At 43.9% G+C, this 18,670-nt stretch overlaps 1 protein-coding gene across 2 annotated transcripts in view; it reads left to right on the top strand.

Annotated features, from left to right (window-relative positions):
* The first annotated feature begins 1,874 nt into the window (after positions 1–1,874).
* Positions 1,875–18,670, top strand: part of PLA1A (phospholipase A1 member A) — a 32,540-nt gene continuing 15,744 nt past the window's right edge. For both annotated transcript variants that reach the window (XR_001114372.2, XM_003261856.3), the window contains exons 1-5: positions 1,875–2,013; positions 10,717–10,918; positions 12,761–12,938; positions 13,458–13,566; positions 16,998–17,099. Coding sequence is in view for 1 of the 2 variants with exons in the window: in XM_003261856.3 (XP_003261904.1) it covers positions 1,941–2,013; positions 10,717–10,918; positions 12,761–12,938; positions 13,458–13,566; positions 16,998–17,099 (664 nt within the window). In the remaining variant the exon portion in view is untranslated. The remainder of the gene's footprint in view (positions 2,014–10,716; positions 10,919–12,760; positions 12,939–13,457; positions 13,567–16,997; positions 17,100–18,670) is intronic.

The raw sequence follows: 18,670 nt of genomic DNA, 5'->3' as shown, positions 1-18,670 counted from the left end.
GAGAGCTCTGTGCTAGATGTTGGATGTGAAAGAAAGTGAAAGTGCTCTCTCAATGTCAGCTGTATTCATGCCATGCACAAGGGCACCCTGGATTAACTATCTCTCGCCATGCTGTGGGTGGCCAGGAAAACAGCCCTCAGGTCTCCTGCTGTAGGGAAAATGATTGACTGATGGCTCCAGCTGCTGCCTTCTGAATCTACCTCTGTCTTTGTGCTGAGGCTCACTTCGGCTAATGACCAAGCAGGTTGTGGCTGCTAATGCAGGCTCATTTCTACAAAATACAGATCTGCTGTCACAAAAGACTTTGGCCTGAGGAGTCCCCATTGGCCTGGTCAGAATATTCTAGAAACTGCGCTGCAGCCCGAGACTCTTCCTATGTAATCCTCTCTTTCCTGCCCGTTCTCTTTCACAGGTATCAGATGTTCACCACCATCTAAAGGCTCTTCCTGCCTTCTCTAGTACCTCTTATTCTTTACAGGTGTTAGCCCGATAAATCTCTTGCATATCTTGTCTTATCCTGGCATCTTCTTCTCCGAGGACCTGAACTCATACACTTGGCTTGATCTCTAATATCAAGACAGCTTTCAGTAGTGACTTCTGCTGTGCCGCTACTTATTGCCACACTCCTTCCTGGTTGCAGCAGCACTTGAGCAGTGAGATCATGTGCAGAAGGTGATGTAAGGGCTAGCCCTTCCAAAATACTTGTATCCTGTGTTCAGCCATGATGACATGGTCCCAGCGCCTCTTCAGGAGTTGTTGCTGTAGAGTATCGTTGCCCAGAGCATGGATTCTGGGGCTGGCTCATCCCGCTTTAAATCCCAGCTCTGCATGACCTCGGGCAAATGACTTAAATTCTCTGTGCCCTACCAGCTGTGTAAAACACAAATGTTTGTACTTAATACAAATTACTTCTATCACAGAGAAGTAATTTGTACTTATCTGTGCTTACTAACTGTGTAATTATCACAGTTAAGTAATTTGTATACAATAATAATACAAATAAGTAATTTGTTGTACAAATTACTTAACTTCTCTGTGATAATACTCACCTCAGAGAGTTATTGTTCGGAAAAGATGATCCTGGCCCTGCCCGTGGGCTGTCTGCCTCGCAGCAATGTGTTATGATTTAGGGAGTGGCGGGGAAGTGCCCTGCCCTCTGCCTCTGCCCCACTGACATGCCTAGAAATAGCTCTTTGTGGTTTCTGCCACTTCTTTGGGTGGAGAGGCCATAAGGTGCTGGAACCATCTTGGTTCCAGGCCCAGCTCTGCCACTTCCACCAACGGGATCGCTACAGGTCATTTTCTTTTTCTAATATGCAGTTTCTTTGTGAATTCAGGAAGTTGAACATCTCCAAAGTTGGACTTGACTCCTAGCCCCAAGATTCTGCAAAATGATAGTACTCTCCAGAGGAAACATTTTCCTCCTTTCTGCCCATTAAATGGACACTTAATGTATAGTATTATCTCAGTCATGTGCTAGGCACCGGGGATTCAAAAATGAAAAGAGAAAGCCTTTGCTCTCAAGTCACTCAGAATCTTCTAGGGAGACACACATGTCCACAGATAATTCCAACACAATGAGGGGTTTCTGGCCGCCCAGAGATGCAGGACTTCTGGCTTGGTTATTACTAACATCCTATCATGGGAAGTGGGAGAGGTGCAGGAAATAGTTTCCTGATCATGTTTGGCTCAAAGAGGGACAGTGTGTTTCAATGCACTCTGGTTAACAAAAAAGAAAGTGTATTTATTTTCATTGAGAAGAAGAAACCGAAAACTCTGGCATTTACATAAATAGGAAGAATTTATTTTTCCTTTTCAGGTCATGAGGCTAGTTAATGATTAGTGAAATCCACGTGGGTGTTTTCTGAGAGGCTGGGTTATATGATCTGTTTGGCTTTAGGGAATTACTCCATACCAGCTCTGAGATTTCCAGCTCAGCAATGCCCCCAGGTCCCTGGGAGAGCTGCTTCTGGGTGGGGGGCCTCCTTTTGTGGCTCAGCGTTGGAAGTTCAGGTAAGCCAGGGCTCAGGCCTTGGGAGGGACTTATTTCAGTCAATGATCGTATTTCTCCAACTACTTATGCAGTACTAACTTTTGGAAGATCCCCTGAAAGCCTTTTGCCTCTTCTGAGGTGAATTTAAAAGAGTAGGGGAAAAAACCCCTTTTATCATAATCAGAATGATGGTAAACAGGTCACAAAACCTGAACTTTCCCTGGTTATCCGACTCATTTTTCTAAAGCCCACATAAAAAAACCCTTTCACCTTGCATAAGCCAGGACCAACTGTAAGAAAATAAAATCTGGTTAATTCTAAGATATTCATTTTTAACCCCATAAATATCCACCATTCCAAGATATATTTAATTTTAAAATTTAGGTTTTCCAAACTAATAACGATTTTGTCACCGAGATTGTTAGATGTCCTTTCTAATCCAGCAACCTAACTCAAGTGGTTCGTCATCCCGGCTGGGTGATGGGAACTAGTCCCTGCTAACCTCAGATGCCCCTGGGAAAATTAACCTGCTCTACTTTGAGTTCTCAGAAGTTCTCATAAGACTCCTTACTCTGGTGGTGACCTCACCCTTAGAAAAATCCCCTCCCTCTGCTCACAACAGCAGGCTGCTTTTCTGTCTTCTCCGCCGGACATGTAATTCTCATTCCCTGGCTCTAGAATATGTCATTGCTTCTGCCTGGAGTTGCTTACATCACCTTTGGATTGATTTCTGTTCTTTGCATCTTCCAAGGGGGCTTCTGTATTCCTATCTCCCTTGTACTCATTCTTTTTCTGCTCAGCACCCGTCCCTGCTACAAAGTGCCTCTGGGTGACTGCATGTTCTCCTTGCACTCGTGGGTGGTTTTTCAGAGGTGCTGTTGAGCTCTGTATGTGCTTTCTCCTACCTCAATTAGTTGTTCCTAAAAGGCGAGGATTTGAGGCTTCTGTCTCTTTTAGCATACTCAGTGCTGTGCTCTGTATACAGCAGATGTCCAGTGAATGTTGCTGCATTGATGCTTAGAGGAGGCAATGGGTTGAGCTGATGGGGAAGAGGCTTTCTCTGGGTCAGGCTAACCCGGACTGGAATCCTGGCTCTGTTTCTTTGTAGCTATGTGACCTTGAGGAAGTGGCTTTCTTTACCTGTAGTTGGAGATGATCCTTACCAGATAGGAATGCTGTAAGGACTGAATGAGATCATCTGTGCACAGGGTCTGAATTTTGCAGTTGCTTATTCCCTTGTGATTTTATTATTAGCAAATGGTTGTCTAGGCTGATGGAAGTGGAGGGAACAGGGCTGTCATGAGCCACCTTGGAGAGAAGGTGGGAGGTATCACCTAGGAGAGCTGTGGGTCCCATTCTGAGAAGTGGGCTTGGCAGGCCCACTTTGTCCCTGCTCAGGAGCCCCAGGCCTCCTTAGGGGCTAGAAGGCATTTGCTAGTTGTCCTGATTTGAAGGTTGAGGAGTGGGAGGACTAATAGCAAATTGGCATCAAACTCTTTTTGGAAGCTCATCTGTCAGTAAGCCTGGGGCCTCTGTCACACAGATAAGAGAAGCTCAGAAATTCTGAACCAGGTAGCAGGGTTAGGGTCAGGGCAGAAGCTGATCAGGTTCCAGCCACATATGTGGGAATCATTCTAGATGCTCTGGGCAGGAAGTGGACTTGTAATGACATGTTAGCAGGGCCTGGGTGTTTCCTTGCCCTGTCCTTTTGCCTTTGTTTGTCTCTGGTATCTTTCTTTTCACACTTACCCAGTGAGGTATTCTCTATTTCCCATCTGCTTCTCTTCCTTTCCCACCTTAACTGAGTGTTTCACTGTCAACAGCGACAATATTTATTAAGTTAATGTTCGTTATTCTTACTTTTTTAGTAGTGCTATCTCAGAAATTAAGTGAGTTGATGGATAGGCAGAGATAGAAGTGTGTGTGTGTGTGTGTGTGTGTGTGTGTGTGTGTGTGTGTTTGTGGCTGGGAGGGATAGAAATATGCCAAAGGGAAAAGGAAAAAGGATGTAATTGTCTTCAGACAGCCTAGATGAAGTAGGTGGAAAGAAAGAGGATGCCGGATGCAGAGAGCTCAAGGTAAAGGAAAGGAAGAGCTCAAATGATCAGGAGGGAGGGGGTTCAGGAGGTATCCAGGTGCCTGCTGTCACACAAGGGCAGTAGCTGACCCACATGGGCCTCTTGGAAGTTCAGCCTCCACTCACTTTCCTGGCTGTGTGCCCAGACAATCTTTCATGACAACCCCAGTCACACCCAGCTTTTCCTTGGACTATGGAGCTTTAGATTGTTGAGCTCCTTGATCAACCTGGCCCTTGAGCTTCCAGGCCGGCTCAGGCGCCCTCTCCTCCAGGTGGGTGCACAAGTCTTCCTCCATCTGGGGTAGGTGGTCTTTCTTCGTGTTCTCTCAGTACCCATGTTTCCTGCTCACAGATCTTAAATCCCTATTTGCTGTGGGGCTTCCTGCTTATTTTCCCTTTCTCCGTTAGACTTTGAGCTCCCAAAGGGCAGTTATGGCTGGCGTCTTCTTCATTCTTGAATCCCCAGAGCTTCACCCAGGCCCAGGCACACAGGACACATTCAATAAGCCAAAGGCCTTGGTAACTGTGAAGAAAGAAATTGAGCAGGCTGCAGTCCTCATCTCTACTTCCTGACATTAGGGCAGATTGATTAAGTGACACTCATCCTGAAACAATTCAGCCAAAGAAGGGTTCCAGAAGGTGGCCCATTTCAGAGACACTCCTGGCTGCTGATGCCTCGATCCACAGGTCATCTGATAGCATAGCTCTGTCTGTGGGGAGCCCAGGGCTCAAGGGGGTGGCAAGAAGTTCAGTGGCCCATAGTGCTGAGCTGGCGGCAGAAGCAGCCTGCGACACCAGCCTCTGTAAGGCCAGCCTGGGCCTGAAGGTGGTGCTACACCCTACATGTGTGGCAGAGCCACCCTCAAGTCAGCTACTGGGAGGGGGCCTCTGCCCTCCTCCCCTCCTGCAGTGTCTTCCCGAGGAGCCTGGAGGAGGGCGCCCGCTTCCCAACACATGCACCGATGGCTCCTCTGTCGTCTCTACATTTGATAACAAAGTGTCTGATGTGGTTTTGTGCCAACTCTGTCACTGCCAGAGCACCCATCCCTTCTTGGTCCAGGCCACACATCAAAACTGTTTTAGCAAAATAACACTTCTACGAAACAAAAGACCATGGGGGATACCGATCTACAGAACACACCTGAGACAGGTGCAGGTGGGAGTGTAGGGGAGCACCTTTCCAGCATTTACAGATCACAGAGGCCACCCATGGGAGCCATGAGCAGCCCAGGCGGGTGAAGGGAGCTCTGTCATATACGCCTGAGAGTCACTTTCCATTATGGAAACATGGGTGTTAGCAGGCCTTACTCACCCTTCTCTAACACTTCTTCAGTGTCAAAGACTCAAGAATGGAAAACCGTAGGCTCTTTTCAGACTCAGGCAAACCAGTATTTCATTCTGCACCCCTCATTTCTATTGTTTATAAACCTCTGGTCAGCCTGGCCAGATACTCATCTGTCACTGTTCTTTGGTTGGAGTGGTGGCTAGGTAGAGGCAGTATCTGAATATGCTTCCCTATTTATCAGCTTCAAATACTGGCAATTTTCTTCTCTCCCTTTTCAAACTTTATAACTTTTATCCCATTGTATCGTCTTGTTTCAGTGGTTAGGACCAGGACCTCTAGCACAATATTTAATAGAAGCAGTGATAGCAGACATTTCTTATCTGTTCCCTGTTCTAGATGGAATACTTCTAATATTTCCAAGTAAATCTAATCCTTACTATAGGCTTTTAGTAGATATCCTTTCTTATGTTAAAGAGTGTTGAATTTTGTCAAGTGTTCTTTTTTTCTGCTCATCCATTGAGGTGAACATATGGTTTTTCTTCTTTAATTTGTTCATATGTGAATTATATTAATACTTTTTCTAATGTTAAAACAGCCTTTAGTTCTTTGCAAAGAATTGGCCCAGCAAACCCTACTGGGCCATGATGTACCCTGTGGTCTTGTTATCCTGGATGGATTTAGATTTGCTGATATTTTATCTTAGATTTCTGTTTATGTTTATAAATGAAAGTAGCCTTTAGTTTTCCCTTCTCCCCTGTCCTTTGCACTTTTGGTACCTTGGATATTCTCATAGAATGAACTGGAATCCTGTCTCCCATTTTCTATTCCTGGAACAGCATGTGTAAGCTAGGGATCAATAGAATTCCTCTGTGAAACTCTTAGGCCTCTTAGACTTTTCTGAGGGATAGTTTTGAAACTAGTGTTTCAATTCCTTTATGCTATAGTTTTACATTTGATTTTCTGTTTTTCCTTTCTTGACTAAGTTTTGGTAAGTTACATTTTTCTAGGAAATCGTCCATTTCCTAGCAAAATATCAGTATTTTCAGTTTTGGGGTGGATATAAACTCTTTAATGGTGTAAGGAAATCTACTGTCTGTATTTATATCCCCTTTTTATTCCTGATATTGTTTACTTTTAACTTCCCTTTGTTCTCTTATTCTGTCTTATCAAAAGTACATCTAGCTCATTATTCTTTTCAAAGAGCCAGTTTTGGGTACTGGCTCTTTGCGTGTAACAGGTACTACTTTAGGCAGTAGAGTGAACAAAATGGATTTTAAAAATCCTTGCTTTGTTCAAAAGTACATTCTAATGTGGACTGACCACTAATAGACAATAAGTATAATAACTTGGCAAATTCCATAGTAGATTAGAAGGTGATGATTGCTAACAAATAAATAGACCAGGGGAAGGATGATTGAGAGAAATGAGGTGAGGAACACAAGCAGGTTACAACTGAGATAGGATGTGAGAGTAGAGAAGAGAGCACTTGACAAGCAAAGACTTGGAGGAGGGGAAGGAACTGCCATGTAGATACATAAGGGAAATGCATTCCAGGCAGAAGTAACAGCCGGGCAAAGACCCTCAGGCAGGAAGCCATCTAGAGTGAAGAAGGGCAAGGAGAACAAGTGGCTGCAATAGTGAGTGATTGTAGCATAAGGCAAATGACTCTTGGAGTGGGGTGGATTAGCTCAGTTAGGGCCTTACAGTCCATTGTTAGGACTTCATGTTTCAATCTGAGTGAAAAGGCTTGGAGACTTTTGCACAGAGATGTAACATGACTCGACTGACTTAAAAAAAAAATCGTGACTGCTGTGCTGCAAACAGACTGAAGGGGCCAAAAGAGAGGGCAAGAAACGCAGTTGCTATGGCAGTGGCTGTGAGAGATGATGGTGGCTTGGACCAAGGTGCTGAGAAGGGTTAGATTCTGAATATTTCATTCTGATGGTCAAGCCAACAGAACTTACCAACTGTATGTGGGATGTGAGAGATAGGGAAGAGTCAAAGACATCCCAGGCAACTTCTCAAAGCCTGAGAAATTGTAATGACTAAGTTGCTACCAATGTCGCTCCTATTTCCTTATTTTCTATTTCTTCGATTTCAACTATTACCTTTATATTTCTCTCCCTATATTTTATTTGGAATTATTGTGGTATTCTTTTCTGAGTTAAAATATTAACTTATCTAATCTAAGTCTTTTCCTTCCCCCCCACCCGCACCAACATTTGCATGTAAGGTGACACATTTTTCCCTATTAAAAGGTAAACTTAGGCACATTAAAATTTTAAAAAGTTTATTTGAACAAACAGTGATTTATGGTTTGGGCAGCTTCACACTGCAAGTGGCTCAGGACTCCACCAAAGGGATGTGAGGAAGAAATTTTATAAGGTGCCTATGAATGAAGCAAGGCAAAGAAAATATTTGATTGATTAAAGTGGAGCAGTACCTTAAAGTCCCTAGTCAGAAGTTAGTTGGAAGCTTCTGAGTGGTAAAGCTTAAGCCTCAATTTCCTAGGACACAGCTCTTCATATGAGTTGGGGTGTGGTGAGCTTCTGTAGGAACTCAAGCACTAGAGCTTCCTCAGTCTAATGGCTTCCCAAATAATTATTTTAACAACCCAAGTGCTGTCTTAGCCACTCTTTGCAAGTTTTGATATGTGCTGGTTTTATTGTCATTTAGTTTTTAATATTCTGCGCTTTTCATTGTGATTATTCTTTAACCCATACCTTCCTTAAAATGTTAAAAGGGTGTTTTTCTGTTGGTAGGAGTGTAAATTAGTATAGCCACTGATGGAGGCTCCTCGGAAAACTAAAGATAGAACTTCCATATGATCCAGCAATTCCACTACTGGATATATATCCAAAAGAAAGGAAAGGAAGTCAGTATATCAAAGAGATATCTGCACTGTCATGTTTATTTCAGCACTGTTCACAATAGCCAAGATATAGAACCAACCTAACAGCCCATCAACTGGTGAATGAATAAAAAAAGATGTGGGATATATACACAAAGGAATACTATTCAGCCTTTAAAAAGAAGGAAATCCTGTCATTTGCAGCAACATGGATGGAACTGGACGCCATTATGTTGAGTGAAATAAGGCAAGCACAGAAAGACAAATATCACATTTTCCCACATATGCAGGAGCTAAAAAAGTGGATTTATGATGATAGAGAGTAGTAGACTGTGGCTCGCAGAGGCTGAGAAGGAGAGAGCAGTTGGGAATGAAGGGGAGAAAAGAATGTGCATGTATTTATTACCACTGAACCGTACACTTAAAAAAGGTAAAGATGATAATTTATATATATTTTTTACCTGAATATAAAAAATTTTAAAAAATCTTGAACAAGCTTCAGCAATATATGTCCATGAGGAATTGTGCCCAAGAGTTTCTCTTTGTATGGGCTGGTAAAAATACCACAGGCACATGGGATGGGCTTGTCCTATTGAAAAAAAAGGGAGGGGGTGTTTTTACATGTCCAAATGTATATTAAAATAATTTTTGTTATTGATTTCTAGTTTTATTACATTTTATTTAGATGATATTGATTCTTTGGTGATTATTTGGGCCTGTTTTGTGACATATTATGCTTATTTAAAAGAACTCAAATTCTCTGATGGATGCAGGCTGCCCTATATGAACAATAGAGCAGATTGACTCATTAATGTGGTTTGTATCTCATGCTGAAGCACGGTCTTTTCATCTTTTCTTTAAAGAGCCAAATGCTGGGGGAGGCTGGTAAAATGATGGAGTCAGGCATTATCTCTCTTGTGCTGTGGGAATTCAAGCCGCAGGCTGAAGAGCTTAGGGCCCACACTCTCAGAGTGGGCTTCATTCCGGGAGCCTCCAAACCTGCCTCCTTGGTCTGCCTCTGCAAGGGGATTGGGGACAAAGTCTGGGGCTCAGAAGCAGTGATGGGGAAACCTCTAGTCTACCTCAGCAATGCTCCAGAAGGCCTCATGGCTTGAGGTATTCTCCACAGGTGGGGTTCCCACAATTCACTCATAGCACTATATCCCAGAGCACCCCAGATCCACACTCCTGTTGTATATGGGCTCCCAGTTACCTCTGATAGCAGATAATCCCTCCAGAAATCTAAAGTTACTGTCTTCCTCGACAAAGGGGCCCACACAAACCAAAGTCTGCAATCTGGACGTCTCCTCTGAACCTCTGATTCTGTGAATCATGGTGGCAGCAATGCTGTGTGGGGCTGTGTTCTGTGGGTCAGCATGCACCCTGCTGCTCCTGCCAGTCTCCCTGTGGGATGCATGGAAGTCAGGGACCACACCTCTGCATCACAGAAGTGGGGATTGGGGTGGGATGCTGGGTGCTGAAAATGGGCCAGATTTTCAGCTCCGTGGGAAGCAGAGTTTCATGTTGCCTTTTCTGTTCAGTGTTTTTTAAAGGCCTGCAGTTACCTTGTCTAGAGAATTTCCATTGTAAAGGTATCTATTGTAAGGTGCTGTGAAGTAGGTAAAGCTTGTTAAGGCTCTTCTCTACCATCTCTCTAGGCCATGGGCTGGGCACGGGAAGGCTATGGCAGGGCTCTTACCTGCTCATAAGGACAAGAAGTGATTAGGTGGGGCTAAAGGGTTGGAAATCCTTCTGGGAGGGAGTGTTCAGACTAGAGTGAGGCTAGTCCCCAGGGCAACTGTTCATTTGGCTGCCCAGGGTTCTATTTAGAATTCTCTACTAGTTTGCTAGGGATGCCATAACGAAATGCCATGGACTCGGTGGCTTGAACAATGGAAATGTATTGCCTCACAGTTCTGGAGGCTGGAAGTCTGAGATCAAGATGTTGGCAGTGTTAGTTCCTTCAGGGCAATGAGCAAAGGATCTGTTCCAGGCCCCTGTCCTTGGCCTGTAGATGGCCACTGTCTCCCTATGTCTTTACAACATCCTCCCTCTGTCTGTGTGCAAATTTCCTCTTCATATAAAGACAATAGTCATATTGATTTAGACCCACTCTGTTGGCCTCTTTTTAACCTTTGTGAAGACACCCATCTCCAAATACAGTCACATTCTGAAGTATTGGGGGTTAAGATTTCAACATATGAACTTTGGGGGATGAGACTCAGTTCAGCCCGGAACAACAGCCATTTCACCACGGCCTTTAATCTCATCTAATTGAACAATATTCCTTCTCTGCTATTTTGTCCTTAGGCATGAAAAATATTCACACAGCTTCATTACAGAAGTGATGCAGGCTGTAATAAACGAGTGATTATTGCACTAGCGGATGCGTAATAAACCCCATGCCTACAGGCCCCCGTTTCTTGCTTCCTTCCAAGGTTGTCTTTCTTCCTTCTAAGAACAGATGACCTCACCTTGGATGTTTCTTGTTTTGTTTTGTTTTCCTCCAGGGGATGCACCTCCTACCCCACAGCCAAAGTGCGCTGACTTCCAGAGCGCCAACCTTTTTGAAGGCACCGATCTCAAAGTCCAGTTTCTCCTCTTTGTCCGTTCGAATCCTAGCTGTGGGCGGCTAGTAGAAGGAAGCAGTGACCTCCAAAACTCTGGTTTCAATGCCACTCTGGGAACCAAACTAATTATCCATGGATTCAGGTGGGAGTTAAATAACCAACAGGACCTCTCAGCTAAGAATGATCAAGTAACCATAATACCATAAGAAGTTAGTGGGCAACAAGAGGAGGAATGAATTTACCAATGGTCACCTTTTCCATCCCTCATATCCTGCTGTCTTTGATAGGGTCTCATGTCAACATGCACACATAGTGTTCATTCTTATTGGTCATATACGTTACTTCTCCACCCAGTCTTGTCTACACACTCACAAACAGTACATGTCGGTGACTGGACAAATCTCCATACACAGAGCCTTTATTACCCAGGGTTTTATTTCCCTTCTTCACTTTTTCCTTGATTTTATGACCTAAGAAACTTCCATTTATGGGTGCTACTTCCATCATACCCAGAGGTTATGGCTTTGATGGAGCTATGCACTTCTCTTCTTCAATTTCTCTGATACTCTCCAGGCCACATTTTGCTGTAATATACAGTCACTGAGTCTCAATTCCAATCACCATCCTTTCTTTTAACAGCTTTTCTCCAAAGCCCATCTATAGGGCTAGAAACAGACAAAGGTTTCTGGGAGGAAAGAGGGAGAGAAAATGGTAAAGTAACAGCACTATGGAGCAAGTAGAGTTGGGGCACCCAATGAAAAGGTAGACACAAAGGCTGTGCACAAAGGACCACCATTTCCTGATCTCTGGCCTGTCTCCGCCTCTCAGATCCCTGGACTCCAGGGACTCAGCCACATGTTTCCTTAGGCATCTCTCCTTGCTCTTGTGTCAAAGCCTCTCCTCTAGCATATCTTACATTCCACCACTTTCCAAGGCTGAGTGTTTACCTCCAACCCAGGGGTAGCTAATAAAGGTGGAGAGCTCGTCAGGCGAGGCACTCTGTCTGCTCTTAAATCCCGCAACCCCATTCCCTGGCACACACCCAGTCCACGTTCCTCTGTCCACACAAGCGTGCTCTCTTTGCTTCTATACTGGGAGCCATCAAAAAACTTATTTCCTGATCCCAATCTGTTGGGAAAGATTTCTAAACATTTTTCTATCATTTTCCTTTTCCTGGAAAAGTCCCATTATACTGTAAGTTCCAGAAGGATAGGGACTATATCTTATTTGGCTTTATTTTTTGGAAAGCACCTAGCATACTGCCTGGCCCATGGGTACTCAATAAATATTTGTTGAATAAATCAATGGGTGAATGAGAGAAAGAAAGGAGAAGGAAGAAAAAAGATAGAAAGAGACAGGAAGAAAGGAAAGAGAAAGAAAGAAGCAAGCAAGCAAGAAAGAGACAGGAAGAAAGGAAAGAGAAAGAAAGAAGCAAGAAAGAAAGAAAGGAAAGAAAAAAGAAAGAGAGAAAGAAAAGAAAGAAAGAAAAAAAAAAGAAAGAAAGAAAGAAAGAAAAAGAAAGAAAGTCCACAAAGAAAGAGCCTATATTTTAGAATGAGAATTAAGATTGCAAATCTTAACTCTAGGGCACAAAGCTATCTTTTCTTTTCCACAAATAACACAAATGGAGTGATGCAATGTATACAGTTTATGTGGTTTATGCATTGTGCAAATGTGCCTGACAAAAAGGCTGATGAGGCTGAAATCCAACCTGAATTCTGAACCCTGGCATGAGGCTGCATCTATCTGGAACAAAAGGCAAAGTTTTATAATTTACACAAAGACTGCATATGTGCTGGCAGAAGGGCTGGCAACTTTGGAATTGTGACCTCCCTATGCTTCAAGTGCTGTGTAATAAACACCTCATATACACCCTTCTCTAGTTTTGGCTTCTTTTCTGGGTTTGGGATTGATAGAAGTTTCCACGACAATGAATACCCACTTGGCAGGTAATTTTTCCATCCTTTTTTGGCCCCCTGTCTAGGGTTTTAGGAACAAAGCCTTCCTGGATTGATAAATTCATTAGAACCCTTCTGCATGCAATGAATGCTAATGTGATTGCCGTGGACTGGATTTATGGGTCTACAGGGGTCTACTTCTCAGCTGTGAAAAATGTGATTAAGTTGAGCCTCGAGATCTCCCTTTTCCTCAATAAACTCCTGGTAGGTGCAGAAGAACCCAGGGTGAGTTTGGGCTGCGTATGAGGAGAGAGGGTCAGAAAGACAAAAGCACGGCCTGAGGAGGCTTAGGGTGGAAGCAGAGTCACTGGGTAGCTCAGTGGTCTTGGGTTCAAATCTTGACTTTGCCACTCACAGCACTGACCTTGGGCAGGTTATTGAATATTCTCAGCTTCCCACTGCTCCTCTGTAAAATGTGTCATGGCACCTTAGACAGCAAATGCAGATGGCCTGGCACTTAGCTGTCCCTCAAGAGAGAATGGCCGTGGTCGTTATTCACATACTTTGGGCACCAAAAGGAGAGTAAGGGGGTTGTCAGGTGGGGAGCCCAGGAAGAGAAAAAGTGATTAACGATGAGAGTGCTGTCCTTTTTCCCTCCAAAGTAAGTGTGGTGGGTGTGTCATGCCCAGGGCCTCGGCTTCTGAAGCTTTGGGGGAAAGCCTGCCACTGTGAAGCCAGCAGACTCTGTGGCCCACGGGGAACTCACTGTCCCTGCTCTTCTAGATGCTGGGTGTGTCGGAATCCTCAATCCACATCATTGGTGTTAGCCTGGGGGCCCACGCTGGGGGCATGGTGGGACAGCTCTTCGGAGGCCAGCTGGGACAGATCACAGGTAACATTCCTCCCTGCCCATCCTCCAGGCTTTAGAGATAGAGAAAGCTTGCCCTGAAAATTTCTCTTCTAAAGCAAGCAGAGGGGAGTACAGAGCCTTTGTTCTTATGATCAAGTCACCTATTACCACTGAAATTTATTTATTGTGGTTCTTTTGTATAAAATGGTGGTGTGTTATTATTGCATGATTTCTAATATCAGTGTGAGAGGCCATGTATTTCTTTTTTTTACTTTTTATTTTTAAATTTCTTATTTAAAAAACTTTTAGATTCAGGGTTTACATGTGCAGGTTTATTACACGGGTATAGCATGTGATGCTGAGGTTTGGGCTTCTAATGATCTTGTTGCCCAAGTAGCAATCACTACTTGATAGGTAGTTTTGCAACCCTTTCCCCTTGCTTTTCCTCCCCCTTTTGAAATCCCCAGTGTCAATCGTTCCCATCTTTGTGTCCATGTGCACCCAATGTTTAGCTCCCACTTATAAGTGAAAACATGCAGTATTTGGTTTTCTGTTTCTGCATTAATTGGCTTAGGAAAATGACCTCCAGCTACACTCGTGTTGCCGCAGAGGACATAATTTCATTCTTTTTTATAGCTGTGTAGAATTCCATAGTGTATATGTACCACAGTTTCTTTATCCAGTCTACCATTGGTGGGCATCTGGGTTGATTCCAAGTCTTTGCTATTGTGAATAGTGTTGCAATGAATATACTAGTGCAGGTATCCTTTTGGTAGAAGAATTTCTTTTCCTTTGGGTATGTATCTAGTAATGGGATTACTGAGTCAAATGGTGATTTTATTTTTAGTTCTTTGAGGAATCTTCAGATTGCTTTCCACAGTGGCTGAACTTATTTACATTCCCACCAACAGTGTATAAGTATTCCCTTTTCTCTGTAGCCTTGCCAACATCTATTTATTTATTTTTTCTTTTTTATAATAGCAATTCTGACTGGTGTGAGATGGTATATCATGGTGTGATGATTAGTGATATTCAGCATTTTTTCATATGTTTGTTATCCACTTGTATGTCTTCTTTCAAGAAGTCTCTTTTCATGTCCTTCACCCTCATTTTAATGGGGTTATTTGTCTTTTTCTTGTTGATTTGTTCAAGTTCCTTATAGATTCTGGGTATTAGTCCTTTGTCAGATGCGTAGTTTGTGAATATTTTCCCCCATTCTGTAGGTTGTCTGTTTACTCCATTGGTTGTTTATTTTGCTGTACAGAAGGTCTTTAGTTTAATCAAGTTTCACTTGTCAATTTTTGTTTTTGTTTCATTTGCTTTTGAGGACTTGGTCATAAATGCTTTGCCTAGGCTAATATTCAGGAGAGTATTTCCCAGATTTTCTTCTAGGATTTTCATAGTTTGAGGTCTTACATTTAAGTCTTTAATCCTTCTTGAGTAATTTTTGTATATGGTGAGAGGCAGGGGTCCAGTTTCATTCTCCTGCATATGGTCAGCCAGTTTTCTCACACCATTTATCGAATAGGGTATCTTTTCCTCTAAAAAAAAAGTGTTAATTTTTGTCAGCTTTGTCAAAGGTCTGATGGCTGTAGGCGTGCTTCTTTATTTCAGGCCCTATTCTCTTCCATGGGCCTATGTATCTATTTTTGTACCAGTACCATACTGTTTTGGTTACTGTAGGCTTGTATTATAGTTTGAAATTGGGTAGTGTGATGTGCCCAGCTTTATTCTTTTTGCTTAGGATTGCCTTGGCTATTTGGGTTCTTTTTTTGTGCCATATGAATTTTAGAATAGATTTTTATAATTCTGTGAAAAATGACATTGGTAATTTGGTAGGGATAGCATTGAATCTGTAGATTGCTTTGGGCAAAATGGGTATTTTAATGATATTTATTCTTCTAACCCTGCATAGAATACAGAATACTTTGGCAAATACTATGCAAAAAGCGTAGAATACTTTTCCATTTGTTTGTGTCACCTATGATTTTTTTTTTTTTTAGCAGGGTTTTAGAGTTCTCCTTGTACAGATCTTTCTCTCTTTTGGTTAGGTGTGTTCCTAGGTACTTTATTTTTGTGTGTGACTATCATAAATGAGATTGCATTCTTGATTTGGCTCTCAGCTTGAATGTTATTGGTACGTAGAAATGCAACTGACTTTTGTACATTGATTTTGTGTCCTGAGACTTTGCTGGAGTTCTTTATCAGGTCTAGAAGTCTTTGGTCAAACCTTTAGGGTTCTCTAGAATCATATCATTGATGAAGACAGACAGTTTGACTTCCGCTTTTCCTATTTAGATGCCGTTTTCTTGCCTGATTGCTCTGGCAAGCACTTCCCCTTTTATTTCTTTCTGAGCCTCACTTTCTACGTCTGTAAAATGGTTGTAACAGTCCACATCTCCTTGGCCCACTGTGGAAATAAACTTTAGACAGTTTTGTTATATACGTGTAAAAGTGTGGAGGACTTTATGCTTCCAGAGCCACTCTCAGTTAATAAGGGACTGGAGTTGTGTGGCAAAAACCCTCAGCTTCCTGGCCTTTTGGTGGGACAATTCTGGGTCTTGTTTTACAGAATCTCATAGAGGTGCCCCAATGGGGTGAGAGCCCATGGGGATAACCTACTCACTACTATTTTCCTTTATTCCCTGACCTGTTTTCCCACTCCCTCACCATGCTTCCTGAGACTTTCTCCCAAATCTACTTTGAACTCTTGTGGCAGGGTCTGCTTTTTGTAGGGGGAAGGGAAGGGATCCAAACTGAGACATGGGAATAGTAGTATTCACAGTAATCACTGTGTTATGATGAGGACTAAAGTGTGTAGAACTTCTGGGCATAAGGCCTGGTACACAGTAACTGCTCGAAGAAATTTAGCTATTGTTATTACTACATGAAGGTAGTAACAAGCTTTACATTACATTAACTTCCATCAAATAATTGGTGTTATCAAGGTCATGTTTTTTTTTTTGAGATGGAGTCTCACCCTGTTGCCCAGGCTGGAGTGCAGTGGCGTGATCTTGGCTCACTGCAACCTCCGTCTCCCGGGTTCACGCCATTCTCCTGCCTCAGTCTCCCGAGTAGCTGGAACTACAGGCACCTGCCACCACGCCCAGCTAATTTTTTGTATTTTTAGTAGAGACGGGGTTTCACCATATTAGCCAGGATGGTCTCGATCTCCTGACCTCATGATCCGCCCGCCTCGGCCTCCCAAAGTGCTGGGATTACAGGCATGAGTCACCGCGCCTGGCCTCGAGCTCATCTTAGAGCCAGAGAAACTGAGTCATTGAGAGGTTACCTCTAGACAGACAACAGAGTGGGATTTCCTGAGGAAGATGGTCCTCAGCTAATTCTCCCAACCCTTGGGTCTTTTCAGGGAGGCTCTATGATCTGCACTGGAAGGGTGGGTGTGTGGTGGGTCCAGGAATGTTCCTGCGGCTGAGAGGAAAGAGGTCCCTCATATCAGTCTCTTCTCACAGGCCTGGACCCCGCTGGACCTGAGTACACCAGGGCCAGTGTGGAGGAGCGCTTGGATGCCGGAGATGCCCTCTTCGTGGAAGCCATCCACACAGACACCGACAGTGAGCTGGGGTGACCTTCCTGGGGTGAGGGAATGAGCTCAAGGCAGCGCCTAGGAGGCTGGCATCTAGCTCTGTGGCCCTGGGCAGAGATGCCCTGCCCCTCTTTGACCTTCTGTTGCACAGTGAAGAGTTTACCAAAATGCTATTGAAAGTCTCTTCCAGCTCTGTCTCTGTGACCACTGAGATGAATGGTTGTATTTTTAGCCACCATAGGCATGAGGATTCTCACTTACAGACCAAAAGTATTTGGTTATGAGTCTCACTTTCTAATTCAAATGAATGCAGTAACAACAGCGTGCTGAGCAGTACTGGGTAGGGCATTGCTGCCTGGCTGACTTACGGGAAAGTCATGAAGCTTTTTTAGGATAGGTGTGCCTGGTCCCAAGGTATTGGGCCATTCCACTCCCCAGACAGGCAGGCCTGTCACAACTTCCCTCCTCCCCAGATGACAAGCTTGGCCCTTCAGTCCAGTGGAGAATAAGAATCTCTCTTCCTGGCCAGATGCGGTGGCTCACGCCTGTAATCCCAGCACTTCGGGAGGCCAAGGCGGGCGGATCACGAGGTCAGGAGATCGAGACCATCCTGGCTAATACGGTGAAACCCCGTCTCTACTAAAAATACAAAAAATTAGCCGGGCGTGGTGGCCGCCCGCCTGTAGTTCCAGCTACTCCGGAGGCTGAGGAAGGGGAATGGCATGAACCCAGGAGGCGGAACTTGCAGTGAACTGAGATCGCACCACTGCACTCCAGCCTGGGTGACAGAGCGAGACACCGTCTCGAAAAAAAAAAAAAAAAAAAAGAATCCCTTTTCCAATAGTGACAGGCACAGGAAAGACTCCCCAACTCTCAACCCATTATGACCAAATTAAGTTCTTCTGACCAGTTGGGAAAGGCAGGGGTATTCCTCTTCATTTCTGCTCCACGGCAAATGCCCATGGGGTCTGTGCTTAGTGTGGTGGGTGCAGGGAGAAATAACATCTGTCCCTGACCAGACGAGCTTGCAGCTCAAGTTAGAGATGTCCTTATCTCATTTCCTGTGGTCAGAAGCCTCTTTTTAGCATTTAAGACTCATGATTCTGAAAGAAACACATGCAGTTATATTGTCCAACCCTTCTTCCCACCTTTATTTCACAGATAGGAAACCAAAGCCCACAGACCTCTTCCTAGCTATGTTAGGTGAGAAAAGCTTGTTCATTTAAAAAGTGAATACTGGCCAGGGGCGGTGGCTCATGCCTGTAATCCCAGCACTTTGGGAGGCCAAGGCGGGCGGATCACAAGGTCAGGAGATCGAGACCGTCCGGGCTAACACAGTGAAACCCCGTCTCTACTAAAAAAAAAATACAAAAATTTAGCGAGGTGCGGTGGTAGGCACCTGTAGTCCCAGCTACTCTGGAGGCTGAGGCAGGAGAATGCCGTGAACCCAGGAGGTGGAGCTTGCGGTGAGCGGAGATCGTGCCACTGCACTCCAGCCTGGGTGACAGAGCGATACTCCATCTCAAAAAAAAAAAAAAAAGTGAATCCTTTCTATCCTTAAATTTGCTAAATATGTGTCTTATTAGGTACCCATTTACC

The sequence above is a fragment of the Nomascus leucogenys genome, chromosome 21, assembly GCF_006542625.1.
Source record: "Nomascus leucogenys isolate Asia chromosome 21, Asia_NLE_v1, whole genome shotgun sequence".
Taxonomy (NCBI): domain Eukaryota; kingdom Metazoa; phylum Chordata; class Mammalia; order Primates; family Hylobatidae; genus Nomascus; species Nomascus leucogenys.
Note: the sequence above shows the minus strand (reverse complement) of the source record. Positions and strands in the feature narration are given on the sequence as shown.